Source organism: Microtus oregoni, unplaced genomic scaffold, assembly GCF_018167655.1.
Source record: "Microtus oregoni isolate MIOR12 unplaced genomic scaffold, Mior012 000002F_ref0000024, whole genome shotgun sequence".
In the NCBI taxonomy this organism is placed as follows: Eukaryota; Metazoa; Chordata; class Mammalia; order Rodentia; family Cricetidae; genus Microtus; species Microtus oregoni.
In genome coordinates this window covers 62,317,871-62,339,620 of record NW_024543061.1, presented here as the reverse complement: position 1 = coordinate 62,339,620, position 21,750 = coordinate 62,317,871, and the positions used below count along the sequence as shown (strand labels likewise).

Below are 21,750 nucleotides of genomic sequence, written 5' to 3'. Positions count from 1 at the left end.
TATTCAGGAGATCTTGTCTTTTTCTACTTCCCATTTAGATTAGATCTATGTATGTTGCTCTTAGGGTTCTTTTTCTTGTCTAGGTTCTCTGGGACTGTGAATTGTAGGCTGGCTTTCTTTGCTATATGGAAAAACCCACTTTTTTTTTAAGATTTATTTATTTATTATGTATACAACATTCTGCCTCTATGTATGCCTGCAGGCCAGAGGAGGGCGCAAGATCTCAGTACAGATGGTTGTGAGCCACCATGTGGTTGCTGGGAATTGAACTCAGGACCTCTGGAGGAGCAGCCAGTGCTCTTAACCTCTGAGCCATCTCTCCAGCCCCGGAAAAACCCACTTTTAATCTGGGTCTTTTGAGGTAGGAAGATCCACCTTTAATCTAGGTCATCCCTTCTGTTGGCAGCCTATGTAAAGGACATGGAAGAAGGAAGCTTGTTCTCTTTGTCTGTTTGCTCTCTCTCTCTCTCTGGCAAAACCATTTCTTCCCTGGCCTACTTCTTCGGGATTCTGGTGTATACTGAAGACCAGCTGAGACATCTAGCCTTGTGACCAAACAGCTACTGCATTCTTGGACCTTCTACTGGTAGACAGTCATTGTTGGATTAGCTGGCCTGTAAGCCATTCTAATAAATTCCAAATACATATGTGCGTTTTGTGTTGGTGCGCATATCATGCATACAGGTGCCAAAAGAGCATGTCATCTATTCTGAGAATGAAGTTACAGACTGTGAGCTGTTGGATGTGGGTACTGGGAACCAAACTCAGGTTCTCTGGAAGAGCAGGAAGTGTTAACCACTGAGTCATCTCTCCAGCTCTCTACTTCACCTTCCTAAGAAGCCTCAAGCTGATGTGATAGGCTAGGAGCTACTGGCCCTGGGAATGGCAGGCACTTGCTTCCCTAGCCACCCTCACGTGGGGACACTAATCTCCAGTTCTAAAACAACACTCCTCCACCTCCTAAGCAAGTCCTGGACTTGCTTTCCTAGCACCATGATCTCCTGCACAGAAGGGCCAGAAAGCAGGTTGTTACACACCTTGCCTAGCCTTCCTTTTCTTGGACAAGGACATTCTACTTCTCTCAGGGCTCCCAAGCAATAGACTGGAAAGTTTCTGGGAACACTTGATACACAAGGACCCATAGCACAAGGGGCTTGACCCTGGAAGTCTTACAGGTAACTAAACAATAACAGCATTCCAATTGCCTGAAATCCTGAGTGCTGGCTGAGCGAGGCACTGCACCCCCATCCTCTCCTTGGCAAATGGCAGACTTGTTTCTGCTGTGGGCTACTTCATGAGGAACGCAGAAGCACAAGAGTCAGAAACAGTGGAGAGAGGCCTGGTGTTGGAACCTTGCGGTCTCCAGCAGTTGCTTCTGCATACCTCAGTGTCCCCTCCAGAATGACCCAAAACTTCATCCTGAGATTGTTGGGAGCACTGGAGCTCAGGACAGTGAAGCTTCTTCAAGCCTTCGAGTGCTTGTGTTTCACTTAGGAGACGTATAAGCATCCATGATGCTGAGGATGGACAGACCCGGCACCTGCCCATCTTCCCACCCTCCTAGCGAGCGTCTCTCTTGCCTTCAGACCCGCACTTGTTCCCTTCTAAGCCCAGGATCTGTGGAATCGTGCTCTCTGGGCTCCACAATGACACTCCAAATACTGTCATTGCTGTCTGAAATCTAAAGTGACCTCATTATCTAAACATGTATTCAGGAAGGCAGGAAGCTGTCACATGCATGATTCTCTAGCTCTGGGGACAGTGCCTAGGGCCGAGGACAGACTGTAGGCACCACGATTTCACTTTCTGTTCCTGTGGTTTTCTTTTCCCATAGAAGAGAATGTACAGCATCCTCAGATAAGAAAACAGGAACAAGCAGGCTCATCTGCTCTGTGTCTGTCTGTCTGAGTACAGTGGGAGAAAATGAACCCAGGGTTTCACACAGGCTAAGGACCTGCTCACCACAGAACTACACCCCAAGTCTTTGAATTATTTTTATTATGGAGTTCTGTTGTAGTTGTTGTATTTCATTGATGGCGACTGTTAATCTTTCACTGTGCTGATATGTAAATTGTATTTCATAATGTAAGTATTAAAATACACACACACACATACATATGTACAAACATACATACAGAGCCAGGACTCTTGGTGGCTGTCAACACCTAATGAGGGTCTTGGGATATCCCCCCTCCAGGGGGATCATGATGGATCCACATGAGCTCAGAGCTGTGCCACAGATCCGTTTCATGAGTTCCTGTTTGCTCTCTCCACGGCATCTTCCAAGAGTGGGAATTTTCTGGTGTTACCCCATTCCTCACCCAGCAGGCCCTGTCTTAGGGGTGAGCAGCCTACCCCACCTAGAATAAAGATTTCTCATGTACCTCCTTACCCCACCCACCCCGTGCGTGTGTGACTTGTCCACCTTAACTTCATTCTATAGGAATGAAGCTGTTCTCATTCCAGGGGAAGGAGGGGGCTCCCTGTGTGCTCGGTACCCATGTGCTGGAGTCAAGAGCCCTAATCTATGTAGGACAGGCACTGGGCTGGTACCGACAGGCCAGTCTCTCACTTTCTCTTTCTGTGGTTTCCTTTTCCCATGCAACCGTGAGTACAGCATACTAAGAAGAGAAAAGGGGGAGTGAGCAGGCACAACTGCTGCTGCCCTGTCTGTCTGTCTGTCTGTCTGTCCGTCCGTGAACAGTGCTAGGAGATGAACTCACCACAGTTAGAGTGGAGCAACACAAACAACGAGACGCAGTCATGGGGCAGGTGTATATTTAAAATTCCTCCCCCTCATTTTCTTCTTCAAATGAATCAGTCCCCACTTCTTCATAATCCTTCTCCAGCGCAGCCAGGTCCTCCCTGGCCTCGGAAAACTCTCCTTCCTCCATTCCCTCTCCAACATACCAATGTACGAAGGCCCGCTTGGCGTACATGAGATCAAACTTGTGGTCCAGGCGGGCCCAGGCCTCTGCGATGGCTGTCGTGTTGCTCAGCATGCACACGGCTCGCTGGACTTTAGCCAGGTCCCCTCCTGGCACCACAGTGGGGGGCTGGTAGTTGATGCCCACCTGGGAAACAGAGAAAGAAGACGGGCAACAGAAAGGCACGCAAGTTGGTCAAGGACAGCGTTGGGCAATCTGTCAGTAATAAGCTTTGTTGGCAAGATCTAGACATGGGTGTGGGGTGGAATGGCGTGATGGAGCAGGAGGAGGAACAAGGAAGTTGGGAACATGGGCAGAGCAAAAGGATGTGTGCTGGGGAGGAAATAAAAAAAAAAAGGGAGAGGCATGGTAGCACATGGTAACTTCAGTACCGTGGAGTCTGAGGCAGGAGGATCACAGGGGCTGGAAAAGAAACGGCCAGGCTGTTAAAAAGAGGAAATAAGTTGATGAATGTAGTTAAGTGAAATCGTGGCATGAAAAAGGGCTCTCAAGTGTTTATCTCAGGAGCAAGGGGCAGGAAATACCTTCCCTGTTAAAGGCAAATCAATTTCTAGAATTGACATTATTATCATAAAGTTTATTGTTTTCTAGATGTTTATCTGATGCTCCTTTTAATTTTTTTGCAATAAATTTAGGGAAGTTTCTCTGTCGAGGTGAAGGGCTTTTTAAGAGGTTCCAGGGAGAATCCAGAGAAATAAATTTAAAAGGTCCTTGGGGAGAGAGTTACTGCTCACAAGGCCAGATCTCTAGTAAACAGTTCTCTTAGAAGAAAGGCAGAAACAGCAAGCACAGAAGTCAAAAGTCACACACAGGCAAGCCAACCTCCCGAGATCTGCTAGTACACTGGGAAGTGGGAGTTTCGCAGTGGGGCTTCTACCCTAGAAATCTCCCCACAAAGGCCTCAAGCCAAGGCAGACGGAGAATTATAGGAAACTGGAAGGCATCGAGATGGCAAAGTGTGATATCACCAGTAGGACACTGAGAGCTATGGCAGTGCCCAGAACTAAGGCCGTTGTGTTTACGTTACCAACCTCTTAGATGCGTTGCTTAGGAATACACGTCTTCAGATAGTGCAAGTGCAAGGCACACGGCCACTAAACCAGCAGGTGGCACAGATGTGAAAGAGGTATATATTTTACCACATCTTGCATCTTGCTGCTGTGGCTCTGGCCAGCATAGGCCTCTCTTCCCTTCTCAAAAGTGACATTGTAGACCCTAGTCAAATTGGGGACTAATACCCCTGGGGAGAATGACAGCCGGTGAGGCTTAGCAATACGCATTCTGCCGGCATGTAGTTTTCTGAAAAGCAGCTACCAATGCTAACACCATCTTACTCATAATTCCATACAGCACCTCAGAAGAAGCTTAAACTAGAGGGGGTGGCATTCCCTCTGTGTTCGTCACCCCACTATCTCCACAATTCTTTCATTTTTCCTTCTTCCCACTAACTCCCTTATTAGCTTATGTTGTTGTTTCAACTAAAAAACGGAAACACAGTTTTTTTGATAACCTTGGCTACTTTGGCCAGAATAACACACAAAAATAGGTTGTGTCCAGGAAGGAAAGATGATGTGTGTCACAAGGAGTAGAGCGGTGAGCAGGAAGACTGTGTACCCTTGGCCTGCAGGAACAACACTAATAGGAGGGGAGAAGTGAGACTTCATGACAAACAGGAGTCAATCCCAAAGACGAGGCACTGCCTCGGTGTTACTCTAAGCTGAGTAAGGCTTACAGGGTGCATAGTTAACTCTTAATATATGTTGGGGAAACGCATCTTCTGTTAGAAGAAAGAACTGTGCCTCTCTAGCAATTTGAATCATTTAGTTAACTCTAAAATTGGATCATTTAGTGAACTCTAAAATTAAAGAAGGGTAAAACACTCATTGAGCTTTCTTTTCGGCAAATTGAAAGTCCTCAAGGCATTGTGATTCGGGTCCCTCAGTTTAAAAAAGGAAAAAGTCAAAGATGGTTAACCTTAAATAGCAGCAGAGATAAGCACTTGCTAAGATGGCTTAAGCAGGCCAGCCTTCAAGGGCTGAATGTCTCAGTCAAAGTTGAATGAGGTTAATGTTGCATCGGGTTACGTCATCTCCCAGAATTATCATAAAGACCACAAGTTCCCAAGGTTCATTCTCTCGAGTAATCCCCTCTGCATCCCCAGTTGTCCCCCACCCCAAGTCCTCAATTCTCACCTTGAAACCTGTGGGACACCAGTCAACAAACTGGATGGTTCTCTTGGTCTTGATGGCAGCAATGGCGACATTCACGTCCTTGGGTACCACATCCCCACGGTAGAGCATACAGCAGGCCATGTATTTGCCGTGACGCGGGTCACACTTCACCATCTGGCTGTTGGGCTCAAAGCAGGAACTAGTTATCTCTGCCACAGACAGCTGCTCATGGTAGGCTTTCTCCGCAGAAATGATGGGTGCATACGTGACCAGCGGGAAATGGATTCTGGGATAGGGTACTAGGTTGGTTTGGAACTCTGTGAGGTCCACATTGAGGGCTCCATCGAAGCGGAGAGAGGCAGTGATTGAGGACACAATCTGGCTGATGAGGCGGTTGAGGTTGGTATAGGTGGGGCGCTCGATGTCCAGGTTCCTGCGGCAGATGTCATAGATGGCTTCGTTGTCCACCATGAAAGCACAGTCTGAGTGCTCCAGGGTGGTGTGGGTCGTCAGGATGGAGTTATAGGGCTCTACCACTGCAGTGGAGACCTGTGGTGCCGGGTAGATGGCAAATTCTAGCTTGGATTTCTTGCCATAGTCAAGGGAAAGGCGTTCCATCAAGAGAGAGGTGAAGCCAGAGCCTGTGCCGCCTCCGAAGCTGTGGAAGATGAGGAAGCCCTGCAAGCCAGAGCAGGCATCTGTCTGGGGAGAGCCAGAAACACAGAGAAATCAGAAGAGTCCTGAGACCCCACGTGGAGACAAATCCAGACAAACCCCTTTTGTCTGCATGTCCTATCCTCATAAAAAATCATAATAACCTATAAGGAATAAGACACAAAAGAGGTTGTTTTGGTCTTGGGAGGAGTGGTTAATGTCTAGACTGACAAACTACACATGCGTGCATACGGCTCTGACTTGGAGCTGGACAAAGCAGGAGTAGAAAGTCTCAGAGTTGCCTTTGTGGTGGGCCTTGCCTTCTGAGAGCTCAAATCTTGCTGACTACCCTTGTCCTTGACATATGCTTCTATGAGCATGGTTGACAAGCACATTCAAATATGGAAAGGGCTCGGGGTGCCTGCCGGTCTGAGAAATGTAAAAAGAGCTATGGATTTTTTTTTCTTTTAAGATTTTGAAATTTCAAGATTAAAGTAGAACATGTTTTTAGGTTGACAAACTGTGTGTACTTATAGGATCCACTATGCTGCTGTGGATTTTGTGTGCACTGTGGAATGGCCACACCAAAATGAGCAACACATCCATGAATTCCCAACTTGTAAACACTTCAGCCAGTCATTAACCTTTCCAAAGGCCTCCTCCCCCACGGCTACATCATCATCTTGTAAGATTCAGTGATGGTTAGTGAGATGGCAGAACTACAGTAAGCACTCCATATTGACTCCTGGCAGAACTACAGTAAGCACTCCATGTTGACTCCTGGCAGAACTATAGTAAGCACTCCATGTTGACTCCTGGCAAAACTACAGTAAGCACTCCATGTTGACTCCTGGCAGAACTACAGTAAGCACTCCATGTTGACTCCTGGCAGAACTACAGTAAGCACTCCATGTTGACTCCTGGCAAAACTACAGTAAGCACTCCATGTTGACTCCTGGCAGAACTACAGTAAGCACTCCATGTTGACTCCTGGCAGAACTACAGTAAGCACTCCATGTTGACTCCTGACAGAACTACAGTAAGCACTCCATGTTGACTCCTGGCAGAACTAAGAGAATTTATAGACTCACAGAGGATGTGAGCTATTATCATCTGATCCAGTGGTTCTGAACTTTTGGGCACCACTAGTCTTGTCAATTTTTTTCCATCACATGGAAATGAGAGCTTATAAAGACAAAGTGATGTAACCTACAACGCAACTTAGTAGTCAAGCCAGCCTGATTCAAATCCTAATTCCGCAGCCTCTAGCACTCTTTTTTTTTTAATCTTTACCAAAAATTTATTGCAAACTTTTTGCCAGTGTTCATTTTATTCCATAAGGAGGAAACTTTAGCATTAGTAAAAGGTATGACAATTTTTGTTGGGTCTATTCCTGTTGGTTGACGAAGTCTCAATTTTCCTTTTAGAATCAATTCAGAAATCGTTTTTATATAGGTCTTTGATTTTTTTTGTTCTGTTTGTGTGACAGAAATATCTATTGCGGAATATTATCTTCTCTCTGCATAAGAATTCCAGTGGGGGTGAAGCTGGAGAGATGGCTCAGAGGTTAAGACCACTGCCTGCTCTTCCGGTGATCCTGAGTTCAATTCCCAGCAACCACATGGTGGCTCACAACCATCTGTACTGAGATCTGGTGCCCTCTTCTGGCATGCAGGCATACATGCAGGCAGAACACCGCATACATAATAAACAAACAAATAAGTAAATCTTATTTAAAAACCTAGCAGGCATGCCAGGCATTGGTGGCACACTCCCTTTAATACCAGCACTTGGAAGGCAGAGACAATTGGTTCTCTGTGAGTTCCAGGCCAGCATGGTTTACAGAGTGAGTTCCAGGACAGGTTCCAAAGGTCTAGAGAAACCTTGTCTCGAAAAACCAGAGAGAGAGAGAGAGAGAGAGAGAGAGAGAGAAAGGGAGGGAAGGAGGAAGGGAGGAAGGGAGGGAGGGAGAGGGAGGGGAGGGGGAGGGGGGAGAATTCCTGTAGGAGAACAGGTAGAAGGCAGAATAACTAGGACACAATCAAGCTCTGGATTCAAGTAGCCCACATGTGCATCCTGTAATTTTTTTTTCTCTTCCACAGCCAATTCTCTTTCAACTTGAGCTGATAATTTTCTTGGACTAGTTAAGTCCTTGTCACCTTGTAAGGTTTGAAATAAATGACTTAGTCCATGAGTTGTTTATCCAGTTGTGTGCCATAGCCAGTTAATGTCTCCCAGGAAAATCTGAAAGTCATTAAGGCTCCACAGTTGATCTCTCTGGATTTGTTCTTTTTGTGGTTGATTTTTTTGTAAACCTATTTTATAGTCTAAGTACTCAATAGAATCTGCCTCTAGCACTCTTGAGTAGTGTGACCCAACTTAAGACACCAACTGCCCCAGCCCAAAACTCCTGCATTTAATACAAGGGCAATGCCTCCCTTGTTTATTAGAAAGCAAATGGAGGTGTGAAATTCGCACTTATAGTGTAAACATAACTACTCAAATGTGTAATAAAATCTCTCCCTCGGTTCTTCCAAGCCAATGCTTTACTAACCTATGTTTCTAACTCTAACTCCGTCTACAGGGTAGGCCAGTATACCCAGGCAGGGGGAGGTGTACATCCCTGTGACTGTTCCTTCTGAAACATGACCAGAGGCCTAGTGGTACAGCCAGCAGTACTGCATGTGCCTGACATGATGAGGCCCTGGATCTGAACCCCAGCACCAACCAACCAACCAACCAACCAACCAATGAACCTCCCCCCAAGAACTCTAGTAGCTATTCTTGCAGCCAGCTGATGCATGCCTCTAACCCACCTGAGTCCAAGCCTGACCAGATGGTCTCTGCCCTGCCCAATTGTGCTTACCAGCTTACGGATGCGGTCCAGCACCAGGTCAATACTCTCCTTGCCCACCGTATAGTGCCCACGGGCATAATTGTTAGCCGCATCCTCCTTCCCCGTGATCAGCTGCTCGGGATGGAAGAGCTGGCGGTAGGTTCCTGCCCGCACCTCATCTGTCAAGAGACAGGACCCTCAGATCCCCATTTCCAGGAGACACGCTCTGTCCCACTCATCTGAGTATGAGACTCAGCTGGAGTGACCCGGTCTACCCTAGAACAATGACTCAGAGATCCAAAGGGACAAGGGCACACTAACCAAGCCCAGGCCCCTGAGCAGAACTAGAAAGGAGGAAGAGACTTGAAGGAGCAGACCACCAAACACCAAAACCATTTCCTCCCCTTCTCTTTTTCCCTCCACCTGGATCTGGATCTTCAGGAGCCCTGTCCTGAGAAAGCCAGACTCCACCTGTGTGTGGTTCTAACTCAGAAGGAGCAGGGTTGCAGCACCTCTACCTGTGAATGTGGCTACCCTCACCCCACCTTGACTGTCAGTGCTGCAAGGCTAGACCATACCCGAGGCCAGACTACAGCGATGGTCAGAAACCTATGCTTTAGGAAATGGACCGTTGGAGAGATTATTTAAGACAGGTTTATTTTATGTAGCCCTGATTGTCCTGAAACTCACTCTCTAGACCAGCCTGGCCTTGAACTCACAAAGATCCGCCTGTCTCTGCCACCCAAGTGCTGGAATTAAAGGTGTGCACCACCACCACCTGACTGAGAAGTTTCTAACAATTTCTAGAGCTTTTTGTGCCTTTTATCTCTGTACCATCAGTAACAATCATGGCCATTTCTTGTCTCAGCAGGTTTAAGAAGCATTTTGTTCTGCACAGCTTAGCAGGATCTGTTGACCCCTATTACAAATCCCCCAAGGACCCGAGGGAAGTCACATGGCTCACTCACACCTTTCAACTCGTTTCCCTCTCATTAGCCCAATCCCTGCACTTTGCTGTTGCAGCAGAGCCCTTGGCCGGTACTCACCTACTACCGTAGGTTCCAGGTCGACCATGACAGCCCGGGGCACATGCTTGCCATTGCCAGTCTCACTGAAGAAGGTGGTGAAGGAGTCATCATCGTTGACCTTGCTGGCCTGAGTGCCAAAGGTCCCATCTGCCTGGATGCCATGTTCCAAGCAGAAGAGCTCCCAGCAGGCATTGCCAATCTGAACTCCAGCTTGACCCACGTGGACTGATATGCATTCCCGCTGTGGAAACAGGGCACATCAAAGTCAGAGGACCCAAGTCCCCGGCCATGGGCCGAAGCCCCACATCTAAAGGCTGTCTCTTCCGCACATCCAACCATCAGGATGCTCGAGCCTACAGCTGCACCACCCCATAACCAGGGTGTGTCTGGGGTTCCAGGTGCCTGGCACCACAACATCTGGCACAGGACATCGTTCCAAACAAGTCAAAGATAGCAACAGACTAACCTTGACCTTACAACACATGGCGCCAGCATTCACATTAATTCCTAAGTACTGACCTTCTGAGATATCACACACAGGGTGTGCATACAGAGCCCAGGACTGTCACAGGGGAGCCACCATAGACACAGTCAGTATGATGGCTATAAATGTGGAAACAATAAATGAGTTATTTACCATCAAGGCCAAGTTAGGCTCTTCTTGAATGTTGAGAAATGAACATTTTTGGAGACACCACTATCTACCTTGCTGTTTAGGTCAGCCCAAGTATTAAGTAAATCTCAGCTTTTGGGTGCTCTTCTAACTTAGTTGCTCTGATTTAAAACCTCAATTGTCTAACTGATTCTAGCATTATCACCTAAGAATAAGGGCTGTGTGTGTGTGTCTGTGTGTGTGTGTGTGCACGTGCATGTGTGTGTGTCTGTGTGTATGTGTGTGTGTATGAAGAACCCTTCCAAGCAAATTTCCTGGAAAAATGGACTCATCCTCCACCTCTTGCCCATCTGTGGGGAAGCAGTGGCCCACATGGGGTAACTCTGTCCTGTGATACCTGGCAGAGCCCAGCAGGGAAGCATGTGCCTGGTCTGTAGGTTTCTATTCTTATCCATGACCTGATGTGGCACTCTCCAGCTCTGAGTGACCCAAGCCAGGAGCAGAAGCTCTGGAGAGCAGAGCTGGTTGAGGAAACAAGCAGTGTATGCATCGAAATTCAGAACCCAGAAGCCTCTCTGGGCACAGGAATGGAGCAGACGCCTTGACCGTCTCCAAGGGCCAGAGACTTCAGGACCAGTTGCTCCCTGGTTTGGTTTTGCAACTGAGTCCCTACTCTCCCCCATCACTCTGCTAGCCCTTGCCACTGGGAGGAAAAGTGTGCAGGCATTCGAAGCCACCAATACGGAGCACAGAGCTACAGACTACAGCCCAGTAGTACTTCCCAACGCCCAGTGAAAGGCTTCGCTCCCGGCTTGCCCACACCCAGGCTTCACAGCTAGCCATCTCAATTCATTTGTTGTATTGTGTGACTTTGGCTGAGACACTTAAACTCTCCTCGTCTGAAAAAAAAGCATTTAGCCGTGATTGACATTGGCTTTACCATTATCATCATATGGCATGATCTAGCTCCTCCTCCACCTGCTGGGAGCGCAGGCAGGGAGTCAGAGCTCACAGGCAGGCTCACTTTGCTCTGGGGCTGTCTTCTACTTCCATTTTAGGACTAAGAAAAGCACACCCTACACAAAGCAACAGTCCCACACATATGTTATTATTGACCCAAAGCTACAGCACACATTCAACAGGAAGCCATGGTTTCTCAGGAAGGAATTGTGGGAACACAGCGCAGGCCCATGAGGAACCTGATTCTGGATCACCTCCTTTAAATTCTGGTCTCATCTGTAGCCCCAAACTTCAGCTTTCTGAGTTTGTCCCTTCGTGTCACCATCATATGCCAACCACCCCCACTTATTGAGGGTGCTGTATGGTTTCCAGTCTCTGACTTCCTTCCAGAACACTCTAGGTCTTCCCAGGGAAGATGAAGGGTTATTGCAGGAAGAAAAAAAAACAAAAACAAAAGCAAAACATGGGAGAAAGAGCAGAGTGTCCTGCAGCCACCAACACATGACCCAGGGGTTTTGGTCTCTTTGATGCCCTCCTCAATCTTACTTGAATATCTCTCCTCCTGATACAGTCTCTCTCTCCTCCTCCTCCCTACTACAACAGCCTCTCTCTCTCCCTCCTCTCTCTCCTTTCTCTCTCTCTTCTCCCCCCACCACCCCCCGGAAAACCAGGCAAGCGATCCACTGCTGAGCCACACACTCTCTCCCAATTAACAAGAAAGAAGAGCAGCAGCAGAAACTGTGCCGTACCAAAACCACATTAGAAGCAGAATGGCTACATGGACCACGCAGAATCTGAATTATAACTTTAACAAATCAATATAGAAAAGCTCATTAATTTTAATGATAAAAATGAGGTTAAGTATGAAAATGCTTTCAGTGTCTAGAATTACGTCTGAAGCACCTAGCAATAAACTTTAATAGTATTTAAAGTACTATTTTTTGATTTTTAACAGTATCAGAGATCAAACCCAGAGCCTTCAAATGTTAGGCAAGTGAGCTACACTCCCAGCTTCTAAAACACATTAATAAACACAGGAGATAAGTAGATACAGCCAAAAATGGTAACTTTTACACCTAAGCAATAAATATATGGGTGGCTTTATACCCATCTACTCTTCTGGAAGTTTAAATTTTTCCATAGTAAAAATCAAGATGTTAATAACAAAGTAAAAGAAATAGATGAAGGGCTGGAGAGATGGCTCAGAGGTTAAGGGCAGTGACTGATCTTCCAGAGGTCCTGAGTTCAATTCCCAGCAACCACATGGTGGCTCACAAACATCTGTAATGAGATCTGGCACCCTCTTCTGGTGTGTGGGCATACATGGAAGCAGAATGCTGTACACATAATAAATAAATAAATTTAAAAAAAAAGAAATAGATGAAAAGTAGGAGTCAGAATAGAGACTCCATCCACGTTAGCCTGGTTCTTCTCATCTCACAGAGCCACCTGCCCAGCTGACTCTAAGGGCGTACCCTCAGAGAGCAAGCAGAACTTTCAAAGCTACATAAGGAGAACTTGCCTACCACAAGCCAGGTCCTGGGCTTGGTCTCTGTTTCCTGTTTGGAATTTTGCATGGCTAGCATGGCCTGGATGCCCACGACCAGGCTGGTACTGAGGTAGGTGCAGCCACCATCTACTCAAGGCACAGGAAGTTCAGAGTAAGAGGGAGCTAAGAGGTTTGGGGTGCAGAGGGTAGTGTTCAGATGCAAGTAAAATTACAACTTCTGTGAAGTTTCTGGGAACTCTGTGGTCTATGAAAATCCTCAGAATTCCACTGGACACTTTGCTCATGGTAGGAGTACTATAGTTTGCGTCCGGAATGCAAAAGGGGAGAAGGCTAAGAGGTGGAGCCCAGCAGTATGTGTCTCAGTTCTCAGGGGCACACCCTCATGGGACTGTGGAAGCCCAGTTTCTCCCTCTGTCTCTTTTGCTCTTTAGCCATCAGGTGTGTGGTTTGTCACTTGCTTCGACCTGTGCCACTTTGCCTCAAACCCAGAACCGACAGGGACAACCAAGCGCACACTGAAACCTCCAAAACTGAGCCAAAATAAACCCTACACTTCACAAGTCCACAACTTCAGGGTCTGTTGCCCTGGCAGAAGCTGGCACAGGGGCAGCCTTCTCTACACCGTCACTCAGTCACCCCTTTTTCCCCCTGAAGTTCCACACAGATGAGCACGGGAGATGAGTGGGTCACCCTTGGGAAGTCAATCCTCACACCCAGTAAAGGTCATCAATCTGCCACGCTGAGGACATAAGAGCCAAACACGCAGCACGTAGGTGGGCCGGGTCCCATGGGTCACCTAATGATTTCTTCTCCATTGCTGGCAGGTCAAACTGAGGCACAGGGAGGCAAAGGTTAGACTGATGGTGCCTGACCTAGAACCCAGCCCGAGCTGGTCCTTTGTACCCTGTCACCCCCTGGCTCACCCTCACTCCGAATTTCTAGGGCCTTGCGGTGTAGCTGCATCTACCTCAGTACCAGCCTGGTAGTGGACACCAGTACCAAGCTAGCCATGCCAAATGCCCAGCAGAAAATGCTCTCACACAGAAATGCTGCGAGCCAATCAGAAATCGGTCTCTTTTAATCTTCCTTTCCTGCTATCTGGAGACTGTTCCTCGGGATAAAGTGTGTGGCCAAAGATGGAGGCAGGCAAAGGTAAGCTGAGTTAGCAAGGACATTTCAGTCATCTGTTGCTCCAAACTCCTAGCTCAGGTTCCCCTTGGTAGTCAGAGTTCCTGTCCCCTCCCCCTCTTGATTCTATTTTGAATCTGGGCCTGTGGCACTCTGTTCTCTTGGGTACCTTGTAAGGGAAGGAAGGCGCTGTATGCTGCCAGAGCCCCTGAACTCAACAATGGGAGGAAGGAGTTAAGGGAGATAAAGAGACGCATACACCCCTCTCAAGAAAAGCAGCATCCCTCAATAGGCCTGATATGTCAACTGTCACTACAAAAGTTCATCCCAACATGATGAGGGCTGTCATACACAAGAAGGTTCTAAATGGCAGTGTGCTGACGTCACTTTTCAGGACTCCAGTTAAATGTCACTGCCTACAGGCAGGAAGTCAGGATAACCACAGAGCATCGCAGGGTCCCTGCTGTGTTTGTTCATGATTGTCTTTGTATTTGTCGTACAACACTCATGATGGTTGCTTCTTCAAGCATCTGTCTTTTCCTGATACAGAGACTAAACTCCATGGGCAAGCGACTGAATCTCCAGCACCAAGCACAGTGCTCGGACATAGCAGAGATGAGCAGAATTAGAGCCCTCCATGGCTTTACAGGACCAGTTAACACCAAGAGCAGGCAGAGCCGAAGAACACAGACACGGCTCAGGGGAGTTCAGCCAAGGGACCCCCACTGCTGACTTGGTCTGCTGAAGAAGGAAAATGGACAGGTCTCTGATGCATTTAGACAGGCCTGGGGACATGTTAGGAATAGTGAACACAAGAGACGGGAGAATTCAGGACATGTCCCACAACTGCCAGATTCTATGGAGCAAAGAACTCATGAAGGGCAGAGCTGGTGGGACAGCTGTGTCCCCTCCGTCCATCCTCCACAGAGAGCATATGTCACAGGAAATCATATTCTAGAACTCTGCAGCCTTTCAGGGCCTACTCTGAGAAACCCTTCCTTGTGCTGATCATACTTAATATATTCCCTCTGCTTCAGCATTGTCAGATCCTCTTGCTTTGCTCTCAGAAACAAACGCTCTCCTCAGTGGAAGAATGGTTTGAATCTTTCAACATCATTTTGAGGCCAGAGGCACAGCTCAGTATGGTAGAGCGATTTCAAGTGTGTTTAAGACCCTGGACTTGGTGGGGAAAAAAATATCAGTTCAAGGTTTCATAAAAAAAAAAAAAGAAAAAAAAAAAAACCCAGTGGCGTATTTCTCTAGGAAAGCCAGTGACTCAGACCAGCATCAGGAGCCCTGTGAAGGACTCAGACAGGGCCATTGTCCCTGGGCCACCTGTGTGCACAGTTGCCATGCAGTTACTCTCAGGGAACCTATTATCACCACATTCTTTCTAGTTGTTAGTCTAGAATAAAAAAAAAATCGCATGTATTTTAGGAGCTAGGTCACAAAGCTGGCAAGTGAAAAGTAGATCCGTAGTGTTCCACAGGGATAATTAAAGCAGGAACAAACGTGACTCATCAAAGCGTGTGTTATCTCTGCTCAGACCCTTCAATTACAGTGGATTTGGGATCACTGACAAGAGAGAAAAGACAGCAAATGAGCAACAGCCAGAACAGAGCTGACCTCAATGAGCATCCGCGAGGGAGACGGCAGCTCAGGAGAGGGGCTCAGATGATGTGGGCAGCAATAGTGTAGATGAGAAGCAAGTGATGGGGTGCTCGGTAAGAAGATTCTGGCACAAGAGACCCTGGGATGGCAAAGCCCACGGGCTCCCAGCTGGCATTGAGACAGGACTCAGGGTTCAGTGTGACGCACACACTGCCTACTGTGCTTTTTCACGATCTTCCAGGAGACAGGAAATGCGTACCACAAAGGCCACAGTATTGTCAACTCCCCAAGTAGTCGGAGAAAAAGTGAACAGTTGGTCCCCTTCCTTCCTCAAAAAATACCACATCCTCCCACTCTTCCCAATCACTGACGTAGTCACCAGCCACTTTCTCAAAGTTAACCTTTTATCCTAGAAGCCTGGGTGTCATCAAGGTCATCAAGGTCACCTAGGAGCCGCCTCAGCAAGGACACACGGCAAACACTTGGTGACAGCATTCAAGTCCCCACCCCTCCCTCAGCTGAGCCTAAAAGATTTCTAGCAAGACTCACTCAACAGCTTCACCCCATCACTTTAACCAAGGACCATGACTCGGAAGCAGATACCCAAGTACCTAGGAGGAAAGACCTCCCACAGTGGAGGAAAGGAGAGGTGGCTGTAACCCCACAGTGCTCTGGGTCACAATGCTCCTCGGCTTTGCACAGCACAGCCAATAGTACCGCTGAGTGATGACAGGGATACCAGACGACTCAGTGACTCCACCCACCCAGACACACTGCTCTCCCCCCAACTGCCAATTTTTTTACAAGTGTATAGGATCTTTGACACCATTTGATGTCAATTTCCATACAATGCAGGCAGAGTTCCTCAAAGCTAAAGAAATGGCGTGAAGGTATTTCGAAGGTCACATAGGTGTGCCCATCTCCCTGTGACCTTTATAAAAACTCTTTCTGGTTATAAAACCTCTCCTGCTACCATGGACATGGGTTCAGCTTTAGGTACCTGGCCAGGAGTCTCCATACTACTTTCCAAAAATAAATGTCATTGTCACATTCCCAGGGGCTGCTTGCTGGATAATACAGACAGCAGATGGGATGCTGGGGTATGTATGCCGTCGGCCTGAGCTGATGGTTAAGAAGGAAGGCTTTAGAGAGTGGATTTGATCAGCTGTGTGACTTGAGTATCTGGTGTGGGACCAGTAAAAGACACTGGTGGATGGAGCACTAGGCACCAGGGAAGAAAGCCAGCAAGTCTCAAGAAGAATGCTCACCTGCCCAGCACCTGAAGAATGACCACACTGAAAATATTGTGAGAACCAGTTACATATTTCTTACCCAACCAAAAAAAATTAGAAATGGCAAAGCTAATTCTGCTTACCTCCCAAGAAGGCTTCCATGACAGCATAGGAAATGGGGACACGAAGGACAGCTGCCTGAAACCTGACCCACTAGAGGAAGTGAGGACATTCTTGAAGAGTGGGATTCTTAGGGCTGGAGAGATGACTCAGTGGTTAAGAGCACTGGCTGCTCTTCCAAACGTCCTGAGTTCAATTCCCAGCAACCACATGGTGGCTCACAACCATCTGTAATGAGATCTGGCGCCCTCCACTGGCGTGCGAGCATACATGGAGGCAGGATGTTGTATACATAATAAATAAATAAATAAATAAATCTTAAAAAAGAAAAGAGTGGGATTCTTGAGATGAAGGCTTACAAATTGATCGTTCTAGTCTTCCAGGAAGGAATCAGGGTCTGGGGATGTGGCTCATGGGTAGTGCAGTTGCCAAGCATACAAGGCTTGGCCTCAGGATTCCATCACTCCCACCACCCCACCGCCACCACTGCTCCTTCCACAACATAACAAGAAAGGAGAAGAAGAAAAGGATCCGGGTCTCCCTACTGCTCAGGAGGCCGAGGGAACAGAAACAGCACAAGTTTAAGAGAAGCCTGGGCATCATAATGGCATCCCTCTCAAAATGAAAAATACAGAGGGAGGAAGGAGGTAAACAGGAAAAAATTCACTGTGAGATTCTGGAATGGGAAGTGTTGCCCATCAAGACAGGGCTGAGCATATAAGGAATGTTCTCAGTACACGAAGCTCAGGGTTTCACAATAAAATGATGGGCTCTTTTCCAGACAGTTGACCATGCAGGTTTCCAAACCTCTTAAACTTCACTGCTTTTCGCTTGTCTTGCTGTTTCCCAGGTATATTCTGAACACATTGGTATCTGTTCAAGGGTTGGATTGCTGTCTTTGCCCTCTTCTCCTAACATCTTTTAGGCTCTACTCAGAGTCTGCAGACATTCAGATCAGAATTAAAGTATAGATGGGAATGCACTTGGAAAAATCTTAAAGCAATTGCTATGCACTGGAAACTGCAAATGTTAAATATCACTTCTACAAGCCAGACGGTGGTGGCACACACCTTTAATCCCAGCACTCGGGAGGCAGAGGCGGGCAGATCTCTGTGAGTTCGAAACCAGCCTGGTCTACAAGAGCTTGTTCCAGGGCAGACTCCAAAGCTACAGTGAAACTTTGTCTCAAAAAAAAAAAAAAACAAAAAAAAAATCAGTTCTACAGCATGTGACCAAATAAATAAACAAAGCAAGTCTGATAATTGAGGCCACAGAGACTGGTCAGCAGGTAAAAGCACTTGCTAAGTAAGCCTGATGACTGGAGTTTGATCACCAAATTCCATGGTGAAAGGAAAACATTAATACATAGAGACACACGCTGTGTGTGTGTGTGTGTGTGTGTGTGTGTGTAGCACACTCACACACATGCACATGAAAACACACTAATAAATATTTTGATCTTCTCTGGGTGTGATAGTATGCCCTCAGGAGGCAGAGGTAAATGGATCCCTGAATTTGAGGTCAGCCTGGTCTACTGAACAAGTTCCAGGACAGCCAGGGCTACACAGAGAAAGCCTGTCTTGAATGAAAAATTAATGACCAATCATAGCAAACATACAAAGCTGGGCGATACATAGAATAAGCTCATTTACTCTTCATATATGTACATATAACATGCACATTTAAATCACTTTATAACTAAAAGCTTAAAATAATAAAATGTATGCAAGAGCTTTGAATATTTGTACTAAACCCTCTTCATTTTGTAAATGAGAAAAACCAGTCCAGAGAAGTTTGACGACCTTCTTGAAGGCACACAGCTAGCTGCAGAGCCAAGCGCCAAAATCTAAACTTCAACTCTGCACTCCTAAGATCCCACACCAGTGACCTGAACAGAATGGTTTCCTCTGGCCACTCTCTTCTGTGTTCCCAAATTCTTCGAGCTCCCAGGTGTGTCAAGGAGCATGCTGGGGAGTGAGAAATGATGGACAGGCTTGGAGGTAGAACTAGCAGAAGGGCCAGCGCCAGCAAGTCTTGGACACTCTCCCAAATGAACAGCCAGAGTGGAGGAGGGGTGGCGGGAGGCGGCGCGTGGAACAGGAGAAGGGGGAAGGAGAGAGAGGAGGTGGAAAGGGGAGGGGAGAGGGGGGTGAGGAGGAGAGAAGAGAGGTTCTGGCGCCGCAGCCTGTCACTGACACCCGAGCAAGTGTGCTCCTCAGAGAACCTGACCTTGGTCTCTGAGATACTCTTATACTGCCTCCCCCACTCCTCCCCTCCCACCCCCACCCCCACCACCCTAACCGTCCTGTCCCACTTCACTGCAGAAACATTAGACCTTCCAGGCGTCGGGGGAAGGTGATTGAGGCCAACATTAGGACCGGGTAGCTGGGCGTCCCAGGAGCTTTTGGCGCAGCTGATGAAGCGCTCAGGAGTGGGTCTCTCTAGCTATAACGGTAGCAGCCGCTAGTGAAAACAGCGGCCAGTGAAGAGTCCCTGCCTCAAAGCCAGGAAAGGAAAGAAAATTAAACGGCTGAAGTCCTCTGGTCTCCAGGGAGGAAAACTTCTTTTCTGACTTTGACCGCTGGGAAGGGTGAGAAGCCAGTGCCAGGCGCCTGCGAAGCTGGTTGGGTTCAAAGGACCCAGCTCTAATCGAGAGTGCCCCAAACCCAAGACGGTGGCCAGATGATAAGAGTGGAGAATGACCCCAACCTGGAGTCTGTCGCTTTTGATTGCGTTTGGAGACTTGACTCTATCTACATCCCAGACACCCAGGTCCAGACCACCTGCCCAGAATCCATCAGCATCCCACTTCTTCTCTGGTCCACGAGTGGCAGTTCACCAGATTCTCAATCGCCTCTCCGCCCGCCTCTCCAGGTCCGCCCCCCTCTCATTCGCGAGCGCAAATCTCCCTTAGGTCCCTTTAAAGGGCAAAAGGCCCCGCTTTCTACTTTCTTTGCAAAATTAAAGGTACCTGACAACTAGATGTTTCCCATCCCTGGGTATATGACCCTTGATCCTGAACTGACCCACACCACCACCACCACGACCACCACCACCACCACCCCATAAGAGACTTGGAGCCCAGTGGATCCAAAGGCATCCGGCAGCTACTCTGTAGCCCCGGAGCTCTGTACCCGGGCACCTGCGCGCGTCCCTGGCAAGCCGGGGGCCCGGGAAGTCTCACCATCGTGGCAGCTCTCCTCGCCCGCTCGCCTCCCAGCTGGGCCTGCCCACCTCAACTGCTCCAGATACGGCAGCCTCCGCGGTTGTGACACACTGCGAGGGAGGGGGCCGGAGACAGACATGCTGGGCCAGCAGTTGCCCTGCAGCATCACAGTGCCAGCGGAGGGGAGGGATCTGGGTAGGTCACAATGGCACTTCCCCTCCTACCGGTGGCTCGCTGTTCCAGCCCCGCTGCTTCCCACGCCCGGAGCGGTGGCGGCCGAGCTCCTGCGCCTAGTGAGTCGGAAAAGCAGTCCTGTGAGCGCGACACAAGTGTGCACATATACCCCACACCCACCAGGAGATCTGCATTGGAAAGCAGTGGAAAAATACTTCAAAACAAAATGCTCATTTCTCTCCAAATGTTCATAGACTCCCTGCTGCCAGCACTGGCTGGCGTCCTGGGAAGGCAGCTAACTGGTCTATTAGAGTCATCTCAGCCCAGGAGAGCAGGCAGGATCTGACCTCCCCGGGTCAGAGCCCAAGCTTCTGCTTCTACCACCGCCTGCCCGGTTACTGGAGAATTCCGTATACACAGGGCCCTTGTCTACAGCAAGCACTCCATAAGAGGGTTCAGGAATTGGGTGATGTTTTAAATACAGACAGAGTAGCTCCTGCTCCACCATTCTCAAGTATCTCCTCCTGACCCTTCCTACTTAATCCCCAAATGTGGAGTGTCATCTCAAGTACTACAGAACATCAGGGTTCTCATTGCCTCTGTCCTGTACTAAGACCTCTTCTTTGGGGCCACGGGCAACATTGAAGAGCAAGCGATATCCTCTCATCCATGGGGGGGGGGGGGGGGGAGCTGGCCCTGTTAGGAGCCTCTACTCCTTAGTTGCCCACATCACTAACTGGCTCCACCCTTTGTCTCCAGGCCAGGGGGCTGGAGGATTCCCATGCCTTGAGCTCAACACAGACTTCCCTATCCAGTTCATACTTAAAGATGTAACCTGAAGTCTTTCTTCTCTCCCTCTTTTCTTTGGAAACTGCCCACCACACAAGTCCGGGGGCGGGGGGGGGGGGGGGGGGGGCGGGAATCAGGAGTTCTTCAGGATGTATTTGGACTGCTGTGGCCAGATGTTGTGTCTCTGTTTCCAAACACAGATGAAGACATGCCTCCCCTCTGCTCTAAGGAACAGGCAGAGAACCCTGTGTGATGGCTTACTCTGTCGACCACCATTCCTGTATTGCCTATTGTGTGTGAGAAAGCATTGAACACACTTCCCACTGATACCCAGACTCCAAGCTGGGACTGCCCGCTCTAACTGCTCTGGATAAGTCACTTCCATGGCTGTGACACACTGTGGAGAGAGACATGCTGGGCCAGCCGCTTCCCTGCAGCTGTGCCCACAGAGAGGAAGGACCCAGGCCGGTCGCAGTCTTATAATGTAATAGCTTAAAAATGGAGACAGCGAGGGGAGGGTGGTGCACGCCTTTAATTCCAGTATTGAAGAAGCAGAGGCAGGTCAGATCTCTGTAAGTTCAAGGCTAGCCTGGTCTACACAGGGAGAAACCCTGTCTTGAAAAACCAAAAAATTAAAATATTAATAAAAACGGAGACCTATAATTAAATTGTGTCAAACTCATGGCAAATGCTCAATAAAGAATGGTTATTATTAATTCCACAATTTATTTCTCTTCCAAATTCCTCTGGCGTATTCTATTACTTCTTCCACTTACTTATTACTTAATATTTTATATGCTTTGGATTGCA

The 21,750-nt window shown here is 48.1% G+C and overlaps 1 protein-coding gene across 2 annotated transcripts; it reads right to left on the bottom strand.

Annotated features, from left to right (window-relative positions):
• Nucleotides 1-215: 215 nt before the first annotated feature.
• On the bottom strand, nt 216-20,158 carry Tuba8 (tubulin alpha 8). Of its 2 annotated transcripts, none has more exons than XM_041638972.1 (5): nt 19,996-20,158; nt 9,656-9,878; nt 8,640-8,788; nt 5,141-5,821; nt 216-3,074 (listed from the first exon to the last, which is right to left on the bottom strand). In XM_041638972.1, exons 1-5 carry the CDS (start codon nt 19,996-19,998, stop codon nt 2,781-2,783), a joined length of 1,350 nt encoding a protein of 449 aa, XP_041494906.1. In that variant the 5' UTR covers nt 19,999-20,158; the 3' UTR covers nt 216-2,780. The 2 variants fall into 2 exon arrangements, with proteins under 2 accessions (XP_041494906.1, XP_041494897.1); XM_041638963.1 differs by lacking the exon at nt 19,996-20,158 and adding an exon at nt 10,104-10,127.
• Between the last annotated feature and the right edge of the window lie 1,592 nt (nt 20,159-21,750).

Excerpts from the sequence above, each read along its gene's own strand:
- Tuba8 (XM_041638963.1), bottom strand. Across the intron at positions 8,789-9,655 it reads CCTGGAACCTACGGTAGTAG|ATGAGGTGCGGGCAGGAACC; the intron begins GTGAGTACCGGC and ends GTCTCTTGACAG. Across the intron at positions 5,822-8,639 it reads TGGACCGCATCCGTAAGCTG|ACAGATGCCTGCTCTGGCTT; the intron begins GTAAGCACAATT and ends GGCTCTCCCCAG.